This window comes from Choloepus didactylus, chromosome 3 (genome assembly GCF_015220235.1).
Source record: "Choloepus didactylus isolate mChoDid1 chromosome 3, mChoDid1.pri, whole genome shotgun sequence".
Classification (NCBI taxonomy): domain Eukaryota; kingdom Metazoa; phylum Chordata; class Mammalia; order Pilosa; family Megalonychidae; genus Choloepus; species Choloepus didactylus.
This window is the reverse complement of record NC_051309.1, coordinates 117252860-117279259: the sequence shown is the minus strand read 5'-3', so window position 1 is coordinate 117279259 and position 26400 is coordinate 117252860. Positions and strand designations below refer to the sequence as shown.

The following is a 26400-nucleotide window of genomic DNA, read 5'->3' as shown; positions in this document are numbered from 1 at the left end:
GGGATATGAGATTGCTCTCATAGTATGCACTTTCCAAACTGTGTTGATTAGAAATATATGTCCAGTAACTCTTAATGTGAAAGTATAGGCTTCAAAGCTAGTCTTGGATACAGCGTGGCTGTTTATTCAGCCCAACTCCTTGTTCTGTTCTTACCTAGTATCATGAGTAGTAGTCACTTAGCTACATGATTTTCTCAGTACAGTTTATGGAAGTTCTTGTGTAATTTAATTTGGGTCCAGTAGTTTGTATTTTTTAACCCGTTAAAGTATAATGGAAGGAAAAGTGCACAAATCGTCAATGTAGTTACAGCTTAGTGAACTTTTATAGGAAGCATACCCTTACTACCAGCACTGGGATCCTGATCAGGAAGCAGCATTACCATTATCCCAGAAGCTCCTTACAGTAGTGTCAACTACTGTCCTGACTTCTAACCTCAAGATTGGTTTTTGAACCACATCCAGTAGCTGTCTGACATATACACATAAACATATACATTCACATATCTCTTATAAGAAAATAATATGTAAAAACATTTATATATACATTTATGCACTTAGAATATTTGGAAGGGGGCAGTTTTGTTTCTGGCTTCCGAAGACAATATATTTAAATTTGTTGAGATCTCCTTTTGATAGATATTGATTGCATAAGAAGCATATGCATTTATTTTCCGTTTATGACTTCTAAGTACTCGGTTATAACAGTATTCTTATCTAACATGAAAACTTTGTATTATAGGTCCAGTGGCATTGCAGAGCACGAATGGTTGCCGGTGCCAATTTTTACATTGTTGGACGAGACCCTGCTGGCATGCCTCATCCAGAAACAGGGAAGGATCTCTATGACCCAACTCATGGTGCCAAAGTGCTGACAATGGCCCCTGGCCTAATCACCTTGGAAATAGTTCCCTTTAGAGTGGCAGCTTACAATAAAAAGCAGAAGTGTATGGACTACTATGACTCTGAACAGTAAGTTTTTCATTTTCTGCACAAATTTATGAAACCTGATCTAAGTGCTCCTAAGACTTTAGCATATTATCTCATTTCACAATTTTACTGAACACAGGTTATGTTGTACCCATTTCAGAGAAAGACGAAAGAAACCTATTTCTAAATGCTCTAAAAGCTAGAAGGAAAAATAAAAATCAAATCTACTTTTATGACTCATGGTTTCAGGAACTTTGTTGTGAAGTCTTTAAGGGCAGTACTGACATTTTTGTCTACCATGCATGCTATACTTACTGAGCATACAGTTGTCCAAGGATTTGCTGATGATTACTTTGGCAAGGCCAGGGCATCTACCTAGAGAGAGGGAATTGAGCTAGCTGACTGAGCAGTCACCGTGGGACAGACACTGTCCTAACTGCTTTAAAGTACAAAATTACTTATTCCCCACAACAACCCTGTGAGATAGGTGCTGTTATTATCCTTGTTTTATAGATGAGTAACCCAAGTTATACAAAGGTCAAATAACTTATATAAGGTCACAGAACCAGTAAATGGCAGCCCACGGGTTGAACCCAAGTATGGTTCCAGAGCCTGTGCTCTTAACCACTAAGAATGTAACTTATTTCTTCAAAGATCTTAGGAGGAACAAAATATTAACAAATACATTGTAATTTGTTGGTGATTTTGAACATATATCGGTCTTCCTTTGACTGATAAAAGTTGTTTTAATTTTCATTTTTAGGTAATATATGGAGATAGTATACTCTGTAAGTTTAAAGTGGCAGTGTGAGTCTGTAGAACTTATGGTTCTAGCCCTGTCCTTGCTATGTGACCTTGAGAGTCTCATGGCTTCTCTGCCTGGTTTTCTCATCTCTGAAATGACGGCTGAGGGCAAGATAGTTTCCCTGAGGGCAAGATAGTTTCCCGTCAGCTCAAAATCTGTGGCACCTGATTATTTCTACATCTTAGTAGGTTCATGTTCATATGCACTGTTTTGTGAGTTGACCCTTATGCAAATGCACAAATTACATCTGCTATTTTAGTACAAATTACAATTCATTTTTAGCAAGTAGAACAGATAAATTTTTTAAATTTGTTTTACAGGTGTCACATCTATTGACAGGTAATGACTAACAGAAAATTGCCCTAATAACTTTAATCTGAGAGTTCTCGTCCTGTTTTTCCATGGTGTTTCACAGTTGCATCTGTGTATAAGAGTGCTGATGATCCTGCATCCTCCTTTGGTGGATCCATTTAGTAACTGTGGGAGAAGAAAGAAAAAAACATCTAGAAAATGAAAAGAACATGCTCTTGTTTCTAAAAGAGACAAGTTTGATGTAATGGATGAAGAAATACTAATAGTGGAGTATGGGGGATTTATTGGCTTCTCATTTAGTGACATAAATGATCTAGAGGAGAAAATCACACTTTTAAATTGATAGCAGGTTTTTCTGAGTGAACTGTTTAGCTAAAATTCAAGAAAATCTTGTGATATTGCTTGAACAGAAAAAGCTTACATAACTGGTATGGGCAAGTGTAAAAGGGTTTCTGTTACTTGTGGCCTAGATGTGCAATTCAAGACAGGAGTTATTCTAGACTATTTTCTGAAGATCTGAAAAGTGGCCCAAATTCCAACATACTTCTGAACCACATCAGGAGAAGAATTTGCAACAAACTGGAACATTTTTGTCCTTGTACAAAATCAGTTTGCCAACACCTGGAAATAGTTCTAAATTGTGTTTTGTTTTGTTTTGCCTAAAAAACATAAACATAAATTATATATGTATATATACACACATGTGTATTTTACAATGTCACTGTCTAGTGAACAAAAAAAGCAGCTATAGAGGTGTTGTGCTGAGAGTTGTAAATGGACTTTTTCTACCAAAGAGATGCCTTAAAAACTTTAAAAGAATTTTTAAGAAAGTTAAATGTTATTTCTTATAGTAAACTTTGAATTATATCATCACCAAAGTTAAATAAAACTGAAAATATATGAAAATATAGAAATTTTAAAAAGTAAAACAGTTTTGGGTACAGTCCTGCCCTTTTATAGTTAGAATTGTAGGACCACCACCAGCAATTCTAATTTTCTTGGTTGGGGAGTGGGGTGAGGGTGGGGAGGGGGTACACACTGGTAATTCCTGTGAAAGCTCCCTGGCTGAAAATCCCTGAGGGAGGATGGCAATGCCTTCTCCACATCTGTAAAACATACAGTGTCAGAGATGGAATCCTGGGCTGGGCAGCCCTTTGCTTCTCACCCAGCACATGGTTTATTTGTTTAGTTCAGGTACAAGATGTTAAGAACATAATCTTGTGTGAGAGTGACAGCTGCATTAAGTCACTTATAGAGTGGTAATGAAGAGGAGAGAGAAACAGAATCATTCTGCTAGTGGCCACATACTTAAATTTTAGTTTAGTTTCCATTTTGATGAGTTAGGAAAACAAGCTAAACTAAAAGGAGTTGAGCTTTTCTTTTACATTCCCCTTGGGCGATATGTTTCATTACTGTGGTCTCTTTCCATCATCAGCTGGTTTAATCACACGCAAGATCCTAGAACCCATCTGTATATAGTTGGCTAATGTGCTGGTAAGCCCTTGATAACTTTCATGTTTTGTTGAATCTGTGAAGGATTGCTTTTAGACTCTCTTTTAATCATTCAAAAGCTAAATAATTACCTCAGTTCTCATAAGATTTTCCAAAGATGGAATTCTATATTAGTTGCATGAGTGGTTCATTTTCTTGGAATTTTTGGGGTTACTGAATTCTAACAAGTTGTAACTTGGGAAGCTTTAAAAACCTCCTTACTTTTCTAACTTTTTATATTTCTGTTCAAATATAATTAAGTTGATGGGAATATGTTGGAAAGTGATTAAAATTTTGTGGGAAGGCAATAGTCTTTGATGTAGTGAGAAAACAGTTATTAATTTTGCACATATGAGGTTGTCTTATGTTTGATTAATGGATGTTATTTAATGCCAGCTTTTATGTAATTAATGATTTTGTAGTTTTTCATTTGATTAAAAACCAGTGTTAGACAAGCTTTAGGGGGAAAAAAGTTCATGAAGATTTCAGGCAACTTATTGATAGGAATTATGATAAAAATCATCTGTTTACATTTAAGAAGTTAAGGAGGTTCATATTAGCCAAAATAGTGACTCAAGGAAATTTAGTTTTCGAATTACAAGATAAAAGACCATTCTTTCAGATATTTGAAACAAACATTTGAGGATAATTCAGTTATCTTAATTAGTTTTCTTCTTTATGCAGAATATTTTCTTTGTATCTCAGTAAATAAATGCAAATACATGATTCACATTTTTGAAAGAGCATCTGAAAAAGGAGAGCACATGTGAGGGAATGGGTAAATTAAGGAGCAGATGGCATAAATATTTGTGTGTTGGTTATGTCCAAGTTATTGATAGAGTATTTTCTTTTATGATTTTAGTGCTAGAGTATGCCTTAAATCATGTTGTCTTAGTGTAATTTATAAAATTAGTGTAATCATAGGTATGCCTTCAGGACTTTTTCAGAAATTCTTCCCTTCTTTTATATACATTCCACAGGAATGCTCATCTGTTCTATGATTTCTGTGTGGCAGCTTGAAAAACTTTCCTTCAGTATTTCCTCATTGCTAATTGTATTAATTTTCTGTTGCTGCTGACAAATTACCACAGATATAGTGGCTTAAAACAACACCCATTTATTATCTCACTGTTTTGTAGGTCAGAAATCTGGATGGGCTTACCTGGGTTCTTTGACTGGACTTGAGGTCTTATCCGAGGCTCCTGAAGGAATCTGTTTCCAAGTTTATCCTTGTTGTTGGTAGAATTCAGTTCCTTACAGTTGTAGGACTGAGGTCACTGTCTTCTTGTTGGATGTCTGAATGTTGGCTGGCAATGGCTCACTCTCCCCAGAGGCCACTCTCATGTCCTTCCTTCTCCTCCATCTCATCAATGGTGAACTGCTCTCCTGTCGATTCCCTCTCATACTTCAAATCTCTGACCTCTCTTTTATTACCTGCTAGAGAAAATTCTCTGTTTTTGAAGAATTCAAGTGATGAACTTAGGCCTACCCAGATAATCTCACTACCTAAAAGTCAACTGATGAGCAACCTTAATTACATTTGCTAAGTTCTTTTTGTCATGTAGTGTTATAATCATGGGGGTAACACCAGGGAGCACTCTTAGAATTCTGCTTGCTACACTACTGGACATTTCTGCTTGGATATCTTGATATTACTTAAAATGTCCAGAATGTACTTTATCTTACCCTTCATATTTCCAAATCCTAAATATTCATGGTTACTTGTTCTTCTCATTCCATAGAACTTTTTTAATACATGTATCAGAATTTACTTATCCATTAATTGGTTGGTGGACATTTGGGTTTTCCCACTTTTTAGCTATTAAGAATAATGCTTCTATGAACACTCTATACAAGGATTTATTTGAACACCAATTTTAATTTCTTTGGAGTATATATCTAGGATTGGAATTGCAGGGTGATATGGCAATGCTATATATTTAACTTTTTTTGTTTTGTTTTGTTTTATGCAATTTTATTGAGATATATTCACATAAAATCATCCAAAGTGTACAATCATTTGTTCACAGTATCATCCTATAGTTTTGCATTCATCACCACAGTCAAATTTTTGAACATTTTCATTACTCCAAGGATTAAAAATAAAAATAAGAATAAAAATAAAAGTAAAAAAGAACACCCAAAACATCTCATATTCCTTTCTCTCCCCTATTATTCATTTACTTTTTGTCACTCTTTATTCATCTGTTCATACATGGGTTAAAGGGATTGTGAGTCATAGGTTTTCACAATCACACAGACATCCCATATAAGCTATATAGTTATATGATCGTCTTCAAGAATCAAGGATACTGGATTGCAGTTCAACACTTTCAGGTATTTCCTTCTAGCTATTCTAATATGCTAAAAACTAAAAAGGGATTATCAATATAATGCATAAGAATACCCTCCAGAATGACCTCTTGGCTCCATTTGAAATCTCTCAGCCAGTGAAACTTTATTTTGTTTCATTTCTCTTTTCCCTTTTGGTCAAGGAGATTTTCTCAATCCCACAATGCTGGGTCCAGGCTCATCCCTGGGAATCATATTCCACGTTGCCAGGGAGATTTACATCCCTGTGAGTCATGTCCGACGGGGGGGGGAGGGCAGTGAGTTTACCTGCAGTGTTGGCTTAGAGAGAGAGGCCACATCTGAGCAACGAAAGAGGTTCTCTAGGGGAGACTCTTAGGCACAATTATAAGTAGGTTTAGCCTTTCCTTTGTAGTAACAAGCTTCATAAGGGCAAGCCCCAAAATCAAGGGATTGGCCTACTACAATGATAGTCCCAAATCCTGGTGAGAATATCAGGAATTCTCCAGATGGGGGAGTTTAATATTTCCAATTTTTCCCAGTCCCTCAAGGGGGCTTCACAAATACTGTTTATTCTCTGCCCAAATTACTCTGGGATGTATCGGGGTGTCATGCTAACCTGTACAAACCAACCAGATCTCACTGCCTATTCAAGGTTCCATGTAATTACGGTGTTTGAGTAAACTGACCATACAAGTTACATTATATTAGCATGCTGCAGAAAATGTAGATTTTGCACCAAATAAACATTTCTTCCTTTGGTCTCACACACAAGTTGAAGTTTTAAAACACATTCGATATCATCGTTTTCCCTTTAGTCTGGTTTACCTTAGTCCCAACCAAGTCCATTTTCTTCATATCTCTAATTAAAGTCTGATATCTTTTTCAGCTTTTTTAACATTGCTGTATGGGATAATGCTGACATTCATAGCTGCCTAACTTACTCTTGAGTATCATCACACGGATACCTGAAGTTTCAGGGACCGACCAGGTTATACATGAACAGCTCATCATCTCAGAATTTAGAAATAACCATTGCAACGCATAAATAGATGTGACTGCTGTAAGAGCTTAAAATCTAGAAACCTTTACCATAAGCCTTCCCCTGATAACCTATGCTTTCATTTTCAGTTCTCAGAGTTTGCTCATTATAGTTAGTCCATGTTAGTGATGTGTTATAATGTTTGTTTCTTCGATTCTGGCTTATTTCACTCAACATACTGTCCTCAAGGTCCTAGTTACATACTTCACAGCTTCATTTCTTCTTGCTGCAGCTCGGTATTCTCTTGTATGTATACACCACAGTTAACCATTCTGTTTATCGGCTGATGTACCCTTAGTTCTCTTTCATCCATTGTGAATCTTGAACGCTATCACCATTAACACCAGTATGCAATCTCCATTCATGTCCCTGCTCTCAGTTCTTCCAAGTATATACCCAGTAGTGGGGATGCAGAAACATATGGCAGCCCCATAGTTAGCTTCCTGTGGAACCATCACACTGCCCTCCAGATGGTGTGCACCATTCTACTTCCCTACCAGCAGTGAATTTACATCCCTCTCTCCACATTTTCTCCAGCACTTGTATCCCTCTGTTTATATTTAAAGTTTTATTCACACACCATAGAATCCATTGTAAATTTAATCACATAATTATGTGTTCACCACTACTATCTATATGAGGACATTTCCATTTCTTCTGCAAAGAAAGAGGAAAAGGAGAAAAAAAAAAGAAAAATATAAAAGAGAGAAGAAACATAAAAAGAAAATACAATGAGAAGGTTAAATAACACCACCAAGAATCCCTTATCACTCCCTTATATCCCCCTCTTATATTAATTTAGCTTTGGTATATTGCCTTTGTTACAACTAATTGAAGCATCTTACAATGTTATTGTTAACTATAGACTTTAGTTTGCATTTGTATTTTTTCCCCTATTCCATCCAATTTTCAACACCTTGCAATGTTGATATTTATTTGTTCTCCCCATTCCATAGAACTTTGAAGTCCTTTGTCTCTTTACCTTAGTCTTCATATCATGTCTTAATATTTCGTTCACTAAAATAATTCTTCTATGATTTTTTCTTTCCTTCTGCCAGTGTTGCTTTTGAGTAGACAAACATTTCTATTGGGGTATACTGAGGAACTGTCTTCTCCATTAATTCATGAAATACTTTGTTTTTATTTACTTTGATGTTTCTTTTGGGAAAACTTGTAGAAGTCTGACTTTAAGTGCATGCATTTAGCAATGCCTCATCATGTGTTTGTAGAATTTTCACATGTTTTAGTGTGAGAAGTTACTGCATGACTGTTAATAGATAAATTTTAAATACTTCATTGCCTTCTTTGTCTTACTATGCATATGAATTACAATTAGGGATAGTACTAGTAGTATTTTTGAAAATCAAATTATGTATTTTATATACTGTATCTGGTAGTGAAGTCAGTGTAGTATATTGAAATAAGTACAACAATTTCTGACTTTGCTGTACTTTAGTCATTTGTTAATTATTTGTTGAATCTTTACTATGTACATGTCATTGCGAGGTTTGGGTGCTATTAGACATATTGTCATTGTCTCATGGGACTTACATTCTGGGGAAGAAAATGGACAATAAACCACTAATAATACAGTTAATTAGGGGTAATAAGGGCTTTGCAGGAGACTTTCAGGAAGCTGTGCTAGCACTTGGTTGGGGGTCTGGCCAAGTCTTTGGGTATCAGGGAGGGGTTATAGGAGCAGGTGACATTTAGACTGAGCTCCAAAAGATGAGTAGGCATTCCCTTTGCAAAGAGGAGGTCATAGCATTCTGGACAAATGGATCAGCACATGCAAAGTGCCTGAGGAGGGAAGGATCATTGAGGGTTTGGAAAGAAGGCTAGGAAAGGGTAGAACAGAGTGAAAAAGGGATGATGAGATGGTCAGGTACTGGATAAGTAGTTCTTTGAAAGGGAGGAACTGGAATAGATTTGCGTTCTTTTAAAATGGTGTTGATACAATGAGGAATGGATATAAGGAAGTTTGGGTTTCTGGTACTGAGATAGACTAGATTATACGGATTGACTCTCCCAAGATATTAATTTCAAATGCTGGATAAAATAAAACATTTTCATAAAAGGTTAGTGGCGCTCACAAAATGATGTTAAAAAGTGTGAGGCCAGCTTCTCGTAAGCTGAACATTAAAGCTGCTTTTGCCCTAAGGGGTCTAGCAAATTTGAGTGTTGATATTCATGGCCTCATAAGGTAATGGGGACATAAAACACACCTTTGGCCCTGACCCCGGTTGGGAGTCCAGCAGGAGACACTTCAGTTAAGTTGGCACTCCCTCTCTTCTTAAAGGAGAACCTGAAGTGAACTTGATCCTATCCCAAGGACTGTAAGCCGAGCATTGAGCATTGAGCTTTAAGGTCAGAAAGCTCAAAGCTCTGCTCACATGGGCTAAACTTGTATTACCTGAGTGATATATTTCAAACAAAGAAAAAACAAATAAAGAAACTTCCACCATGAAATTTGTTTCAGATGGTTTTTGACTAGGCATGACTTGGAGTATGTAAACTTAATGAAAAATTTCAGTCAAAAATGACAAAGAATGCAAGGAAATAAAGCACCAAAAGCAAGAAACAGGAACTACAGAGAACAGAAGCAGATCTGAAGACTTTACATACTAGAATTACCACACATAAATTACAAAGTAACTATACATGCAGTGTTTATAAAAACAGTTTGAAAATATCTACAAGGAACATAAAAATAACCTAGTAGTTTAGAGAAGAGAAAGATAGGAGAGGAGGCCAGTTTAAAGACATATATCAGTGCAGCCAAGAATTGCGTCAGGGGTATTAGAAGAAATAGATCAACTCAAGATCTATAGGAGGCACCATCAGTAGAACTCATAAAGGATGATTGCTATATTAAATGAAGGCTGTTTTTTTTCCCTTAATAAATACATAAATTTAATATTCCCCCTCCTTTCTGTATTTCAGAACAAACAACAATAAAAAAAAATTAATTCAGCATTCTTCTCTGGGTTTCCAGAGGTGACAAGCCGGGTTTTTATTGGAAAGAATTGGCAAGTGAGATGGAATTAGTGTTTCTAACAATATCATTTGTTATTATATGCAAAGTAAATTTAAGATTTTCCGAAGCAGAAGTATTTTGACAATGAAAGTGTTCTGATGGTGAGATTCAGATTCTGATTTTCCATTTCATAATATAGCTTACAAAGAAAAGATTTTATGTACTTTGTAAAAGCTTTTCATCCACCAATAGAAGATGACCATTTTCTCTCTAATTTTTATGGCAAACTTCCTTCAGTCAATAATTGTACAGATGACATGGGAGTGTGCCTTAGTTGTCTTCATAGGGCTCCTCTTTTGAAAACATTCTAGAAAAATGTAAGTCTTTGTAGAAATAAAACAGAAATAAATCTTCTTTTCTAATGGTTACTGTTAAAGCTTATAGGTAGGACACCTTAAAGAGATGTTATTGTGATGTTTTCACTGTAAAATCAAGCAATAATCATATTCTGCTTTAAAATTAACCGTAATATCAGAGAGAGAGATGCATTAAGCAGTACCCAAAAATGTAAGATAGAGTGATGCTTTATTGCTTTTTGGATTTTTAGCTCCAACGTAGATCTCTAGTGAGCTAGACTAGACTGCATGGATGACTTATTTTTTTTAATACCAGGAAGCCAAAGTAGCCTTGAATGAAAGCAGGCCACAGAGGTCTGCTTCTTCTCTCTCACATCCCAAAACTCTGACCAGATTTAACCACTCCTGTGGGATGAATGGCAATACCCATCAGTACCAGAGAAAAAGTAGAAAGAGTGGATAACACAATTGATAAGGTGCTAGGAGGAAACATGATGAATAGGGATTTTGGTTAATTAGATTCCAGGTAGTTAAACTTTTTGTGTATTTCAATCAGCTTTGGTTAGGAAATACAAATTGTTTAATTTGTCATGCATGTTGCAAACCAGTGCTTTTTAGTCCTTGGAAAGAAAGCCTTAAATAACTATTTATCCTATTTTCAATAGCAACTAAAAAAAATCAAGTACCTAGGAATAAACTTAACCAAAGATACAAAAGACCTATACAAAGAAAACTACATAACTCTACTAAAAGAAATAGAAGGGGACCTTAAAAGATGCAAAAATATTCCATGTTCATGGATAGGAAGGCTAAATGTCAATTCTACCCAAACTCATCTACAGATTCAGTGCAATCCCAATCAGAATTCCAACAACCTACTTTGCAGACTTGGAGAAGCTAGTTATCAAATTTATTTGGAAAGGGAAGATGCCTCAAATTGCTAAAGACACTCTAAAAAAGGAAAACGAAGTGGGAGGACTTACACTCCCTGACTTTGAAGCTTATTATAAAGCCACAGTTGTCAAGACAGCATGGTACTGGCACAAAGATAGACATATAGATCAATGGAATCGAATTGAGAATTGGAGATAGACCCCCAGATCTATGGCCGACTGATCTTTGATAAGGCCCCCAAAGTCACTGAACTGGGTCATGATGGTCTTTTCAACAAATGGGGCTGGGAGAGTTGGATATCCATATCCAAAAGAATGAAAGAGGACCCCTACCTCACACCCTACACAAAAAGTAACTCAAAATGGACCAAAGATCTCAATATAAAAGAAAGTACCATAAAACTCCTAGAAGTTAATATAGGAAAACATCTTCAAGACCTTGTATTAGGTGGCCACTTCCTAGACTTTACACCCAAAGCACAAGCAACAAAAGAAAAAATAGATAAATGGGAACTCCTCAAGCTTAGAAGTTTCTGTACCTCAAAGGAATTTCTCAAAAAGGTAAAGAGGCAGCCAACTCAATGGGAAAAAAATTTTGGAAACCATGTATCTGACAAAAGACTGATATCTTGCATACATAAAGAAATCCAAAAACTCAATGACAATAGTTCAGACAGCCCAATTATAAAATGGGCAAAAGATATGAAAAGACACTTCTCTGAAGAGGAAATACAGATGGCCAAGAAACACATGAAAAAATGTTCAGCTTCACTAGCTATTAGAGAGATGCAAATTAAGACCACAATGAGATACCATCTCACACCAATTAGAATGGCTGCCATTAAACAAACAGGAAACTACAAATGCTGGAGGGGATGTGGAGAAATTGGAACTCTTATTCATTGTTGGTGGGACTGTCTAATGGTTCAGCCACTCTGGAAGTCAGTCTGGCAGTTCCTTAGAAAACTAGATATAGAGTTACCGTTCGATCCAGCAATTGCACTTCTCAGTATATAACCGGAAGATCGGAAAGCAGTGACACGAACAGATATCTGCACGCCAATGTTCATAGTAGCATTATTCACAATTGCCAAGAGATGGAAACAACCCAAACATCCTTCAACAGATGAGTGGATAAAGTGTGGTATATACACACAATGGAATACTATACAGCAGTAAGAAGGAACAATGTGAAACATATGACAACATGGATGAACCTTGAAGACATAATGCTGAGCGAAATAAGCCAGGCACAAAAAGAGAAATATTATATGCTACCACTAATGTGAACTTTGAAAAATGTAAAACAAATGGTTTATAATGTAGAATGTAGGGGAACTAGTGATAGAGAATAATTAAGGAAGGGGGAACAATAATCCAATAACAGAGAAGCGGTCGTGGGTAAATTTAACGTTCTGGGAATGCCCAGGAATGGCTATGGTCTGTTTAATTTCTGATGGGTATAGTAGGAACAAGTTCACAGAAATGTTGCTATATTAGGTTACTTTCTTGAGGTAGAGTGGAACATGTTGGAAGTAAAGTCGTTAGCTTAGGTTAAAAAAAAAAAAAAAACTTTTATCTGGTTTTGAAAAGATGACTTTTAAAATCTCATTCCTATCAAGTCTTAGTGTTTTCATGCACATTATAATATTATATATGATCTTCAAGTTGGATGAAGAGTCAGTTAGATAAGAAATAGTTCATTAGATCCACTTACAATTTGCACCATTATTTTTAGTTCTTTCTGCCAGAGAAGAAATTCCCCCAATCGATTGTCTTGTTAGCTTTTTTTTTTTTAAGCCGGTCTAATTGAAAATGAACCTTCAAAAAATACACTTGGAGGGCGATTTGCTGATCCCTCTCTCTTGCCCATGTGAGCAACTTATACTGGTGGCTCTGATGGATGCCTGTGGAGTGAGGGGCAGCAGATGGCTATAAAAATTTAAAATCTTCCACAAGTGGCCTAAAGTCATTGTACTTTGGAGTTAGTCACGATGCAGGCCACATGTGCTTAGCGAGTGCAGGCTATTAAGGACCCATATAGTCTGCTCAGTAGTAGTTTCTCTCCCTTGTTTGTTCTGGTCCCTTCCCCTTTTTTTTTTTTTGTTTGTTTGTTTGTTTTTTAAATAGCTGGGGTTCTGTTTGCTGTGGATTACAAGATTCTGTAACCAAGTGGTTTTGAGAAAGAAAAAAAAAATACGTTTCTTTTTTCAAATGCCCTGGGAGATTGTCTAACTAGTGTAATTAGTCCTAATTAGCATTGCTTTGTAGTGAAAGCCTAAGGTCCTCTGTTTAGTAGTCTTTTCTGCTGCCTGGCAGATTACTGATTACTCATAGGTAAATTTCAGAACTAATTTGAGATCATTCCAGGATTCTTTGGTTTTTACTTGATTTAATTATTTCTGTTAAATGGTGTCCATTTAAAGATGTAATTGTGAAAAATACTTGATTACAGATTCGACTCTTGTGTCAAATTCTTGGAGCTAGCTTCTGATGAAAATCCTTATGTGACAGAGATAGAAATGCAAGTACGAGTCCGAGGGAAATGTGTTTTCTGTAGCCAGCCTGGACTGGAACTACCACCATGTGGAAGGCGACACTGCCATTTCATGTAATGAAGAAATGTTTGTGGCATGAGGGGCAGATGAAGTGTGAAATAGCTTTAGTAAAAGAGGTACCCAGGGACCTTGGTTTTAAAGCACAATTTCAGAAGGAATGCAAGCAAACTTTTGGCTTTCAGATAGTTTGGCATTCTGGAGAAAGAAAGGACTTAAATTACTCTGGCCTTTTTCCTTTAATCAAAAAATTAAGGCAGAGTCATCCAGCAAGTTTCTCTCTTCTTTCTCATTGCCATTAAGAACAAGCTCTTTAAGCATACGACCGAAGGTTTTCTTTTTTGAAACCAAAATATAAAATTTACAGGCTAGAAAAATCTAGGGTCATAATTTTCCTTACTGAAGCATTTTTTTGTGAAACATATACGAAGAAATAACTTTCAAATACGATTTAGCAAGTAGTTAGAGAGCACATCTCAATGAATGCTATGAGTTACAGTTCCACAATTTCACTTATTTCCTTATTGTGAAATATATATACAGAAATGTGATGACTTTCAAAATACAATTCAACAAGTAGCTATAGAGCAAATTTCAAAGCATGTTATATGTTACAGTTCCACCATGTCAGTTATTTCCTTCTCGCTATGCTAGTACCCTAGAAACTAAAAAAAAAAAAAAAATTATATAAAGATTCAGTATTCCTAATCCTTTGTTATATCCTGTCTTATCTGTTGCTACCCCTCTGTCTCATTTGAGCACTCTCAGTCTTTAGGGATATCTGGGCAGTGAGCATCCTAACTTGTTCATATTGAAAAGGGGTGTCAACATTATGGGGAAGATGGCTGCATCTGGTTGATGTTCTTGGAGAGGCTGTTGCCTCTGGATTTTGAGACCATAGAAACACTGGGGGATTTAAGTTTCTGAAAAGTTAACTTAGTGAGTGAAACTTTTATGGAGACTCAGATAGGGACTTAGGTATTCTTCAGTATTTTGGGGACTGCTGTTGATTAGGGCTTGGCATACAGTGGGCATTTGGAATATCTAGCTGGAGCTTGCAATAAGAATAACCTCCAGGATACCGTCTTGACTCTATTTGAAATCTCTTAGCCACTGAAACCTTATTGTTACCTCTCTTTTCCCCCTTTTGTTCAAAAAGGCATTCTCAGTCGCTTGATGCCAGAACCAGGCTCATTCCTGGGAGTCATGTCCCACGTCACCAGGGAGAGTCCCTTTCCTGGGAGTCATGTCCCACAAGGTGGGGGTGGGGTGGAGGTAGTGAATTTATTTGCAAAGTTGGCTTACAGAGAGAAGGGCCACATCTGAGCAACAAAAGAGGTTGTCTGGAGGTGACTTTTAGGCATGATTATAGGTAGGCTTAGCCTCCCCTTTAGAGCCATAAGTTTCAGTAGAGCAAGCCTCAGGATCAATTGCTGGGATTATCAAGTACGGGGTTCCTAATTTCACATAATATATATTCTGTTGAAGATAAACAATCAGTGTCTTGCATTATCTTCACTTAGTTGTACAATCATCATCACTCTCAATTTTAAACAATTATCATAACCCAAACACCCCAAAGTTCTTATCAGCCCCTAATCATCCCTAGTATTAGTGTGGTACTGGTAAGGTATTCCTATTAAATATAGTCTATAATATGCAACAGGTAGTTTTTCCCATGTACCATTCTGATGTTAACTTTTTACCAGGGTTGTGCCTTAGAAGTAAATCATGCAAGCACTTATTTATATTTGTGGTGCTAATCTGTGGGATACATACCTTAAACAACTCTTTTCAATCATGTGTGCCTTCAGTGAGGCACTGATACTTTTAATCCCGTTAATGAACTGTCATTACCTCTGTCCATTCCCATATCTTTAAGTTAACCATCATTAACATGTTTGTACATATTAGGTAATCATTTCCCCTTCACTAGCTTCTGTCTATGTCTAATACCCCCCATATTCTATGTTATTAGACACCAATTTTACATTGTTCAGGGAGTTCATATTAGTGATAACATACAATATCTCTCCTTTGATGTCTGACTTACTTCACTCAGCATTATGTCTTCAGGGTTCATTCATATTGTCATATGTTTCAGGACTTCATTCCTTCTTACTGCTGCATAGTATTCCTCTGTATGTATATACCACGTTTTGTTTTTCTCCTCATCTGTTGAAGGACATTTGGGTTGTTTCCATCTCTTGGCAACTGTGAACAGTGCCACTATGAATGTTGGTGTGCAAATGTCTGTTCATGTCACTGCTTTCTGATTGTCTGGATATATACCGAGAAGTGAAATTGCTAGATCATAGGATAATTTGATATCTAGTTTTCTGAAGAACTGCCAAACTGTCTTCCAGAGCAGCTGTTCATTTATATATCCCCACCAGCAATGAATAAGAGTTTTGATTTCTCTACATCTTCTTCATCGTTTGTAGTTCCCTGTTTGTTTAATGACAGCCATTCTTATTGGTGTGAGATGATATCTGATTGTGGTTTTGATTTGCATTTCCCTAATAGCTGCAGAAGGTGAACATTTTTTTTTCATGTGTTTTTTAGGCATTTGTATTTCCTCTTCAGAAAATACCTTTTCATATTTTTTGCCCATTTTATAATTGGGCTGTTTGTATCATTGTTGAGTTGTAAGATTTCTTTATACATGCAGGATATCAGTCTCTTATCAGATAGATGGTTTCCAAATATTTTCTCCCATTGAGTTGGCTGCCTCTTCACCTTTTTGACAAAGTCTTTTGATGCACAGAAGCTTTTGATTTTGAGGAGTTCCCATTTATCTATTTTTTCTTTCATTGCTTATGCTTTGAACGTAAGCTCTAAAGGCTGCCTGGTATTACTAGGTCTTGAAGATGTTTCTCTACATTATCTTCTAGGAGTTTTATAGTACTATCTCTTATATTGAGGTCTTCAGTCCACTCTGAGTTAATTTTTGTATAGCATGTGAGGGTAGGGGTCCTTTTTCATTCTTTTGTATATGGAGATCCAGTTCTCCCCGCCCCATTTGTTGAAGAGACTGTTCTGTCCCGTTCAGTGGATTTGGGGACCTTATCAAAAATCAGTTGACAGTAGATCTGGGGGTCTATTTCCAAAGTCTCTATTCAGTTCCATTGATCATATATGCCCTTTATCATATTGAAGATGTTTCCTTCATTGCCTACCTTTTGAAGGGATCAAAAAAAGATGCTGAATTTTGTCAAATGCTTTTTTAGTGTCTGTTGAAATGATCATTTGATTTTTCCCTTTTGATTTGTTAATGTGTAATATTACATTGATTGATTTTCCTATATTGAACCACTCTTGCATGCCTGGAATGCACCCCTCTTGATCGTGGCGTATAATTCTTTTAATGTGTCTTTGGATTCATTTTGCAGGTATTTTGTTAAGAATTTTTGCATCTATATTCAATAGGGAGATTGGCCTATAGTTTTCCTTTCTTGTAGTATCTTTATCTGGGTTTGATATTAGATCATAAAATGAGTTAGATTGTGTTCCTTTTCCTTCAGTTTTTTGAAAGAGCTTGAGCAGGAATGGTGTCAATTCTTTTTGGAAAGTTTGGTAAAATTCCCCTGTGAAGCCATCTGGCCCTGGGCTTTTATTTGTAAGAAGCTTTTGATGACTGGTTGGTTCTCTTTACTTGTGATTGGCTTCTTGAGGTCTTCTGTTTCTTTCCAGGTCAGTCTAGGTTGTTCATGTGTTTCCAGGAAATTATCCATTTCTTCTAAATTGTTCATAGTATCCTCTTACGATTTTTTTTTATTTCTTTGGGATCCACTGTAATGTTCCCCCTGTCTTTTCTGGTTTTGTTTATTTGGGTTTTCTTTCTTTTTTACTTTGTCATCTAGCTAAGGGTTTGTCAATCTTGCTGATCTTCTCAAAGAAGCAGCTTTTAGTTTTATTTATTCTATTGTTTTTTTGTTCTCCATATCATTTGTTTCTGCTTTAATCCTTATTTCTTTTGTTCTGCTTGCTTTAGGGTTAGTTTGCTGATCATACTCTAGCTTCTTCAGGTCTTTGGTTTTAGCTCTTTCTTCCTTTTTAATATATGCATTTAGAACTAGAAATCCTACCCCCCATCCAGCACAGCCTTCACTGCATCACATAGGTTTTGATATGCTGTGTCCTCATTTTCATTCGTTTCTTGATACTTACCAATTTCTCTTGCAATTTCTTCTTTGACCCAATGACTTTTTAGTATTGTGTTGTTTAACCTCCACATATGTGTGAATATTCTGGTTCTGTGGTGGTTATTGATTTCTAGTTGCATTTCATTATGGTGAGAGAATGTGCTTTGAATAATTTCAATCTTTTTAAGTTTATTGAGACTTGTTTTGTGCCCCAGCATATGATCTATCCTGGAGAACATTTCATGGGCGCTAGAGAAGAATGTATATCCTGGTACTTTGGGATGTAATAATCTATATATGTCTGTTAAATGTAATTCATTTATCACATTGTTTAGGTTCTCAGTTTCCTTACTGGTCCTTTGGTTGTTCTATCTATAGAAGAGAGTGGTGTATTGAAGTCTTCCACTATTATGGTAGAAATGCCTATTCCTCCCTTCAGTTTTGCCAATGTTTGTCTCATGTACTTTGGAGCACCTTGATTGGGTGCCTAAAAATTTATAATTGTCATTTCTTCTTAGTGAATTTTCCCATTTATTAATTTATAGTGTCCTATAAGTTTAAGTCTACTTTGCATTTAAGTCTACTTTGTCTGATATCAGTATTGCTACCCTTGCTTTCTCTTGGCTGTCCCTTGCAAGGAATATTTTTCTTTTCCATCCTTTCACTTTAAGTGTCTTTGTATCGCTGGGCCTAAGATGAGTCTCTTGTAAACAGCATATTGATGGATCATACTTTTTGATCCATTCTGCCCACCTTTATCCTTTCATTGGGTAGTTTAGTCCATTTACATTCAAAGTTATTACTGTGAAGACAGTTCTTGAACCAACCACCTTATCCTTTGGTTTTTATTTGTCAGATCTATTTTTCACTCCTCCTTTTTTTTCCTTTAAGTTACCCTTGCTAATACTCTTCAGTTCTATGCCCTTCTCCAGACCTCTCTCTCCTTTCTTTTTTCCAACGTCCTTTAGTATTTCTTGCAGGGTATTTGTTAACACATTCTTTCATCATTCATTTGTCTATGAAAATTTCAAACTCTCCCTTAATTTTGAAGGAAAGCTTTGCTGGATAAAGAATTCTTGGCTGGCAACTTTTCACTTTCAGAATCTTAAATATATCCTACCTCTGCCTTCACGCCTCCATGGTATCCACTGAGTAGTCAGTACTTAGTTTTTTGTGGTTTCCCTTGTATGTGGTGAATTGCTTCTCTCTTGCTGATTTCAGGACTTTCTCCTTCTCTTCAGCATCTGACAATCTGATTAGTATCTATCTCAGAGTGGGTTTATTTGGATTTATTCTATTTGGAGTCCAGCAAACTTTGGATTTGTATATTTATGTCATCTAGGGGCATAGGGAAGTTTTCTTCAGTTATGTCTTCAAATACTCTTCTTAGCCTTTTACTCTTCTTCTCAGACACCAATGATTCTTACATTTGTGCACTTCATGTTGTCCACCATTTCCCTGAGATCCATTTCAAATTTTTTGACTTTTTTCAGCATTTGTTCTTTTGTGCGTTCACATTCAGTTGGTTTGTCCTCTAGTTCACTTACTTTTTTTTCTGCCTCTTCATATCTGCTGTGTGTTTGATATATTTTTATTTTGCTCAACAGTATCTTTTATTTCCATACGATCTGCTATTTTTTTATTTACTCTTTCAAAACCTTCCTTATGCTCTTCTAGAGTCTTGATGTCTTTTATATCTTTAGCCAACTCATTGAAGTTGTTTTGGAGATTTGTGTGTACTTCTTTGATTAAATGCTCCAACTTCTATGTCTCTCCAGCTTTTTAATTTGGTTGTTTGTCTTGTCAGTATCTTCTTGAGTCTTCACGTGCTTTGTGATTTTTCTGTTGACTTTGGGGCTTTTGCTTATCTTGATAAGGTTATTTTGGGAAATACAGGATTATTTGAACATTTATATATATATATTTTTTGGCAGAGCCACAGTTTGCTGGAGTGCACTTTCCCTGTCTTCCCTGCAGATGATGCTCTTGAGCCACCTCTCATCCTCAAGCCAGCTTTCCCCCAACTTTACCTGTGTGCTGGGTGGGGTCCAAACCAGGTAGAAATCCAACGATTGTACAGTTCTCCATATGCACTGGGGCTGCCAGCCCCAGGAGTGCAGTGTGGGTCCTGTGTAGTTTGGCAGGGAGTCTGCTTTAGGGCACCATCGGTGTGATGATTCTCAGGCCTCTGAGCGGATCACTCTCAGGCTGTGGGGCTGCGCATCTCACCCTGCAGCTCAGATGTGCCCTGCTCCCTGCCTGCCATGTGCCCATGAGCCTTTTGGGGTGTGAGAGGGGTCCTTAGTACTTCCATGTGGCACCCTTGCCTGTTCCTGCCTCTTGTCCGTGCACACCATGGGTTTCCATGTAGGAAGCATAAATGCGGTCAACACAGGTCCGCTGTTTCCCAGCTTCCCTCATGGGAGCTCCTGGCCAATCCTGAGGAGGATTATCTCTCCAGCTAATTACTGAGATGGATGTGCAGGAGTAGAGAGCTGCTCCTTACCCTCCTCAGCAACCATCTCTCCCTGCTGCCAGCCCCCAGCAGCAGTTCCAGCAGAATGAACTCATCCTGTTCTTTGAGACACAGTTTCTCCACTTGTTCGTCCAAGTCCCCACCACATATTGTAGAGGTCTCTTTCTGGCCATTTGCACCCTGAAACCGCTGTCCTGGGTGTTTTCTGCCTTTTCTCTAGTCTCTTTCATGGAGGAGAAGTTTGCTCTGCCTCACCTATCCCACTGTCTTCCTCAGTGAAGCATATTTAGGGAGCTGATAACTGAACTTCCTAAAGAAGGTTCTGTCAAATGAGTCTCAGCTAAATTAACCAATTTCATATAAGGTTGGAACTGGGATTTTTAGGTAATAGTTAGATATGTGGACCCCTCGATAGCTACTCATTTCAACCCTCATGACTCCCTCTGCAGCCCCTGCTTAGCTAAGCCATGCCCTGAGGTCCCTGAGGAAATTTGTTATACCTCGTTTCCTGTTATTCTCAGAAGACAACCCTCCATCTTTATTGAGAAGCTTGAGACCATCATGCATTAACCACCTCATCTTTTTTAACTCTGTTGGAGGATGAATGATGTCTTACCCCAAAAGGCGTGTTCAGTTCCAACTCCTGGTCTTGTGGGTGTTGAACCCCTTTGTAAATGGGACCTTTGAAGATACAATTTTTAAGGTGTGCCCAAACTGAATGAGGGGAGTTCTTAATCCCTATGACTGACATCCTTAAAGCAAAGGCAATTGGACACAAAATGAGAAGCCACAGAAAGAGCAAGGAACTGGAAGTCGGCAGAACCCAGAAGAGAAAGAAAATGCTGCTGCCGCCCTTTACATTGCCATGTGATGGAAAAGCCAAGGAACCCCCAAAATTGCCAGCCAGCTAGAAGATACCAACCTCTGGAGGAAGCAAGCTTTCTAGCCTCTGAAACTGTGAGCCAATAAAACTCCTGATCCAGGCCATACTATTGTATGGTACTTGTTTGTTTTAGCAGCTAGAAAGCAAAAACAAACTCCAAATCATCACTGTTTGTCTTCACCTTCCCTTTCTTTTTTCCTTCACTCTTCTTTGTCAAAACCTCTCTCCCTGTGTTCTTTATCCCAGACTTTCTACTATATTTTTAATTTCTCTTTTATTCCCTCTCTCCTAACTTTTATCCTTCTCCCTTTAGTCCTTCTTGCTGTTTATTTTCCTCTGCCTATACACATTGCATTCTAAGCCCTCACCCTTTCCTTAAAAAAAGAATTCACATCTTTGCTCTACTGTGCATCTCTGCCGCTTACCACTCCTCCATTTCTTTCCTTCATCTGTTCAAACTCTTCTGTTAAAGGTGTTTAAATTCCGATTCTTAGATTCAGTGATTTTTTTTCTCATGGTCATTTTCCTTAGCTCTCTGTAGCCTTACTATAGAATTTTTACTCTTCCATGTCCTCCAGATAACCGTCTTGGTTCTCTTCTGACTTCTTTGACAAGTGCTTTCTCTTTCGCTGAGTCTTCTTCCTTTGGAGAGCTTATCCATTTTCTCAAACCCAGTTTTCATCTTAGGGTTGATAAATTTACAAATTATATTTCTATTTCCAGCCTTTCCAAATTTTTTGAAATCTCTCCTCTCATAATTTTGCTTCTCTTCTGGGCTCATCTCACTCCCTCCTCCCTTTAGTTGTAGTCACTTATATTTGGAAAGATGGGAGGCTTCTTTAGGTATCCACTATGTTACCCAGCTCATCTGCATGGGCAAATATATTAAGGTAGATCTGACTTTTCTTGTTCATTGAACAGAAGGTGGATGTGGGGGAAAATCCCTAAATTTAAACTATTTGAACCAAAACATCTTATCTTGAAACAATACCTGTTAACTTTTCCTTTTCTGTGATCATCTGTGATAATTTCTATAGACATTTTAAAAATGTTTTATCTATGAAGATTAGAATTGTTGAAATATTGAGCGAATTGAGTATGCGTATCTTCTGTCTTTATGGTGGTGGAAGGGGGTAGGAAGTGCAATCATCGTGACTAGGGGAACATGTTTCATGCCTGAGTTAGAGGAGTAGTGCTTTTCTGCCTAAAAGAGATGAGATTATAAATCCTTGAGATTGATTTTTCCTGTAACTGATTAAATGAATCTTTTACTGTTTTACATTCTTATCCTATAAGTATAGTATTCCAGAATAAAACTCTTAGACATTTTTTAAGAGCCACTCTAATGGGGGTACATTCGTTAGAAACTCACCAACCCATTGGGGAGTTGGAAAGGCCAGAATTGGGCCAGCAGTAAATCTAAAAGGTAGAACTACATCTAGGTCCAAGAGTCAAGATAGGAAATAACAGTAGGGGTCAGGTGCAGGAGCAGGCCAAGTGCAGGAGGTGCTTAGAACAAGCCAGAGGTTCAGAAGCTCTGTGAGCAGTCAGGTTATTGATTAACAGATAACGGAAGCCAGGAAAGCAGAGAGAGAGAGAGAGACCTGAAAACCAGGTGGTAATCAGGATCACTGAGGAGCTCATCAGGAGGCAACCCGAAAGCTCATAGACTAACTGAGCCAGGCTATGAAGATAAGTGGAGGTGAGTGAGGTCAGAGAAGGGCGAATCTGGTGAAGGTTAGTGAAGAGATTATCCTGAAAGGCATGTAAAGACTTCCAGTGTGAATTATCTAAATTTAGATAAAAGAGAATGTGCAAAAAGTTTAGATTAACCACGAAATCAGAAACCCAATACCCTTCCCCCCACTCCCCACCTTGCCTTTTTTTGGCCAGATTTTTGCCAGAGAACAAAGGGCACTGACTGACTCATTAAGAACTATGGATTATTTTGTATTGTACCAATAAAATTTCCTATATCTACACCTTTTCATTCTTTATTTTGCCAAATGTATATTGCACTCCAAATTAGAAAGATGAGTATGGTATCTGAACTGTACATATTTATTGAATGTGTATTGTGCCTAGCACTGTTCAGATATACTGTTTAGCACTAATGTCTGTCATTTATCATTTGCTAGCTATTATAAATAGCATGAAGCAAGAATAGAAAGCATAGTGCTATAGCTATCTACTGTCATCACAGTTGTTATTCCAAATGATTGAGTTTGCAGGCTAATTAAAGGCTATGCTATTTAAAATTATTTAAAATGAATTCAGATAGAGTTTTTTTTTAAATAAGTTTTTTCTCATTATAAAAATTACTATGTAGAATACTTTGTAGAAAATTGAAGAAATACAGAAAATAGGATGAACAAAACAAAAAGCACCTGCAATACCACTTCCTAGTGATAAGCACACGGGTGTATTTCTTTATAGCCTTCCTGCATGTGTGTGTATGCATGGGTATTTTAACAAAATGGCAATGATATCGTATATAAAGTTTTATGTGGTGATTAATTACATCATGAACATCTTTTCATGTTTTTAATTGTACTTTAATGATTATGATAGTCCACACAGGGCTGTACCATAATTTAACTATTTTCTTTGGATCTTTAAGTTATTTATAGTATTTTGCTATCATAAAACAACTTTAAGACAGTCATTTTATGCCTAATATTCATCTGCATCTCTGATTATTTCCTTTAATGTAAGTTCCTAGAAGTGTGCTAGTTAGAAGAGGTGTTGTCTTAGTTTGCCAGGGCTGCTGTGACAAATACCACACCCTGGTTAGTTTAGACCATAAGAATCTGTTAGCTCACCGTTTTAGAAGCTAGAAGTCCAAAATCAAGGTGTCACCAAGGCCATGCTTTCTCCAAAGTTTGTAGCATTCTGGTGGTGGCTTTCTGGCGATCTTCCCTCACATGATCTGTGTCTTCTTGTCTCCACCTCTGGTTCCTACTTCCATGTCTAATCTCTTTTGTTTATAAGGACTTTAGTCATATTGGATTAAGGTCCACCCTTAATGATTCGGTTTGGTCGTACCTTAACTAATAATAACATCTTCAAAGTTCCTGTTTACAAATGGTTTCACATCCACAGAACCCGGGGTTAGGACTTGATACCTCTAGAAGCAAGGGCGACTGGGCAGTTCATGATATCACTGGATCCTAAGGCTAACTCCACAAATAATAAAGTGGGGAGGGAGCATATAGCTGCTAACTAGACAGTAAACAGGGCCTGTGACCTGGTGACCTGACTAACCAAGAACTCTTGCTGGGTCCTGTGTCAGCTGTGTCTAGGTTGGTTTCCTCTGTAAAAGAAAGAGGATGAAATACATGGGTGGAAGGTGTGAATCATAGTCACATTAAGCTCTGTGCTTAACGGTCTAAAGGCTTTGGTGCTTTTATGTATGTGTGAAGATGAGAAAACTATTAATATTAACAATGCATTTGTAGTAGCTTATCAGTGGAATAATATGGATTATTGCTATTTAATTGCTGCTGCTAAAAATTTCTCATTTTTTTCTCTTACTGTTCCATATACCCATGCAATTTAGCCTTTGAAATTAAAACTCCCTAAAAAATGGTTTTCAGTGTGCACTAGCTAAGTTGGATTTAGTGTTTTCTAAACAGTTTTAGATTAGTGGTTGCCAGGGTTTGGGGAGCAGGTAGCGAGAGAGGGAGGGTGTAGCTAGCTGTAAAAGAGCAACCTCAGTGGTCCTTGTGGTTTTGGAACTATTTTGTATCTTGACTGGTGGTGGATACACAAACCTACACATGTTATCACATGTGCTACAAAATTGTGTAGCAAAAAATACACATACAGAAATGAGTACAAGTAAAACTGGAGAAACCTGAATAAGATTGGTAGACTGTTTCAGTGACAATATCCTGGTTGTGATATTAATAGTTTTGTTAGATGTTACCATTGGAGGAAACTGGGTAAAGGGTACAGGAAATCTTCTGTATTATTTCTTACAACTGCATTTGAGTCTACAATGATGTCAATAACATTTCCAATTAAAAATTTTTCCTACTTCTAAAAATGCATAATATTTAATGTTAAAGTATTTTTTGCTCAATGACAAAGCTGAAATCAGGTTGAAATTCACAAGTACTGTGTTCTAACCAGGCTAATTTTTCATTATGCTTGTCTAACATGAACAGAAGGAACAAATGCTTTTAAAAATTTCAGTACAAGTAAGTTTTTAAAAATATAAAATAATTTTCTATTTTCTCTTTTTCAGCCACGAAGACTTTGAATTTATTTCAGGAACACGAATGCGCAAACTTGCCCAAGAAGGCCAGAAACCTCCTGAGGGTTTCATGGCTCCCAAGGCTTGGACTGTGCTGATGGAGTACTACAAAACTTTAGAGAAAGTTTAAGCTGTTAACCTACTCACTCCACCTTTGACACTTCACTGATAAACACACAGGGACCACACAGTCACTGTGGGCCTTGCTTTGTGGTGGCGTATGTCTGGAAGCACTTCTTAAAAACAGACCGTTTTCCTTAACTAGCATCAGTTTTCGTCTGCCTCATGATTTCTGTTTTGAACTAGTGTAACACACTGCCAGTTTTAATGTATCTTTTCCATTTATTATAGCTAATACTCCTTCAATATGATTTTAAAATCTTGTCTTTTTATATTATATGTATGTTTCTGTCTTACGATTTTTTCAAGCTGTTATCTTGGTCGTAACCAGTAGTACACACATCGAATCTTACTTTTCATCCCTTTAAAGAAAAGAAAAAGCCACTAAACAATAAACTTGGCTAGAGCTTGTTTTGGAATTTTACAAGACATCTGTGGCAATTATATTTTTTTCTACACTGCAAATATGAACTGCCTTTCTTCCTTCCAGTCAGCTATTGATCTCTCAGCTGTTATAATTTAAACTATTCTTATGATCTGTGTAAGCCCTGCATGAACTTTCTCTATTCAATAAAGTTAGATTTTTGGCTTATTTACCTGATAATTTTAATGGTTTTTTTTGGTCTATATACCCTTTCCTCCTCGTGAAAAAGTTTCTGATGGCAGAAGAAAACTACAGGCATTTATCATTACTGACATCTAATTAGTTCCTACCACCATGCTGCATAGCGAAGTTTTGGGTGACAGGAGCTATGTTCCATTATTTTAAGTGGGAAAATAAAAAATGCTCTTTTAGTCTATCCAAAAATTCAACCAGTTTCCCCAAATATCTCTGTAATATTGTTAAACA

The 26400-nt window shown here is 37.0% G+C and overlaps 1 protein-coding gene across 2 annotated transcripts in view; it reads left to right on the top strand.

The window, feature by feature from the left end:
• The window catches only part of PAPSS1 (3'-phosphoadenosine 5'-phosphosulfate synthase 1), a 157231-nt gene extending 131077 nt beyond the window's left edge, over nucleotides 1-26154 (top strand). Inside the window, exons 11-12 of one of the 2 annotated variants that reach the window (XM_037830412.1) lie at nucleotides 740-969; nucleotides 25422-26154. In XM_037830412.1, the coding sequence (XP_037686340.1) occupies nucleotides 740-969; nucleotides 25422-25560 (369 nt within the window). In that variant the 3' untranslated portion in view covers nucleotides 25561-26154. The remainder of the gene's footprint in view (nucleotides 1-739; nucleotides 970-25421) is intronic. The other variant, XM_037830411.1, reaches the window with a different exon arrangement.
• Nucleotides 26155-26400: the final 246 nt, after the last annotated feature.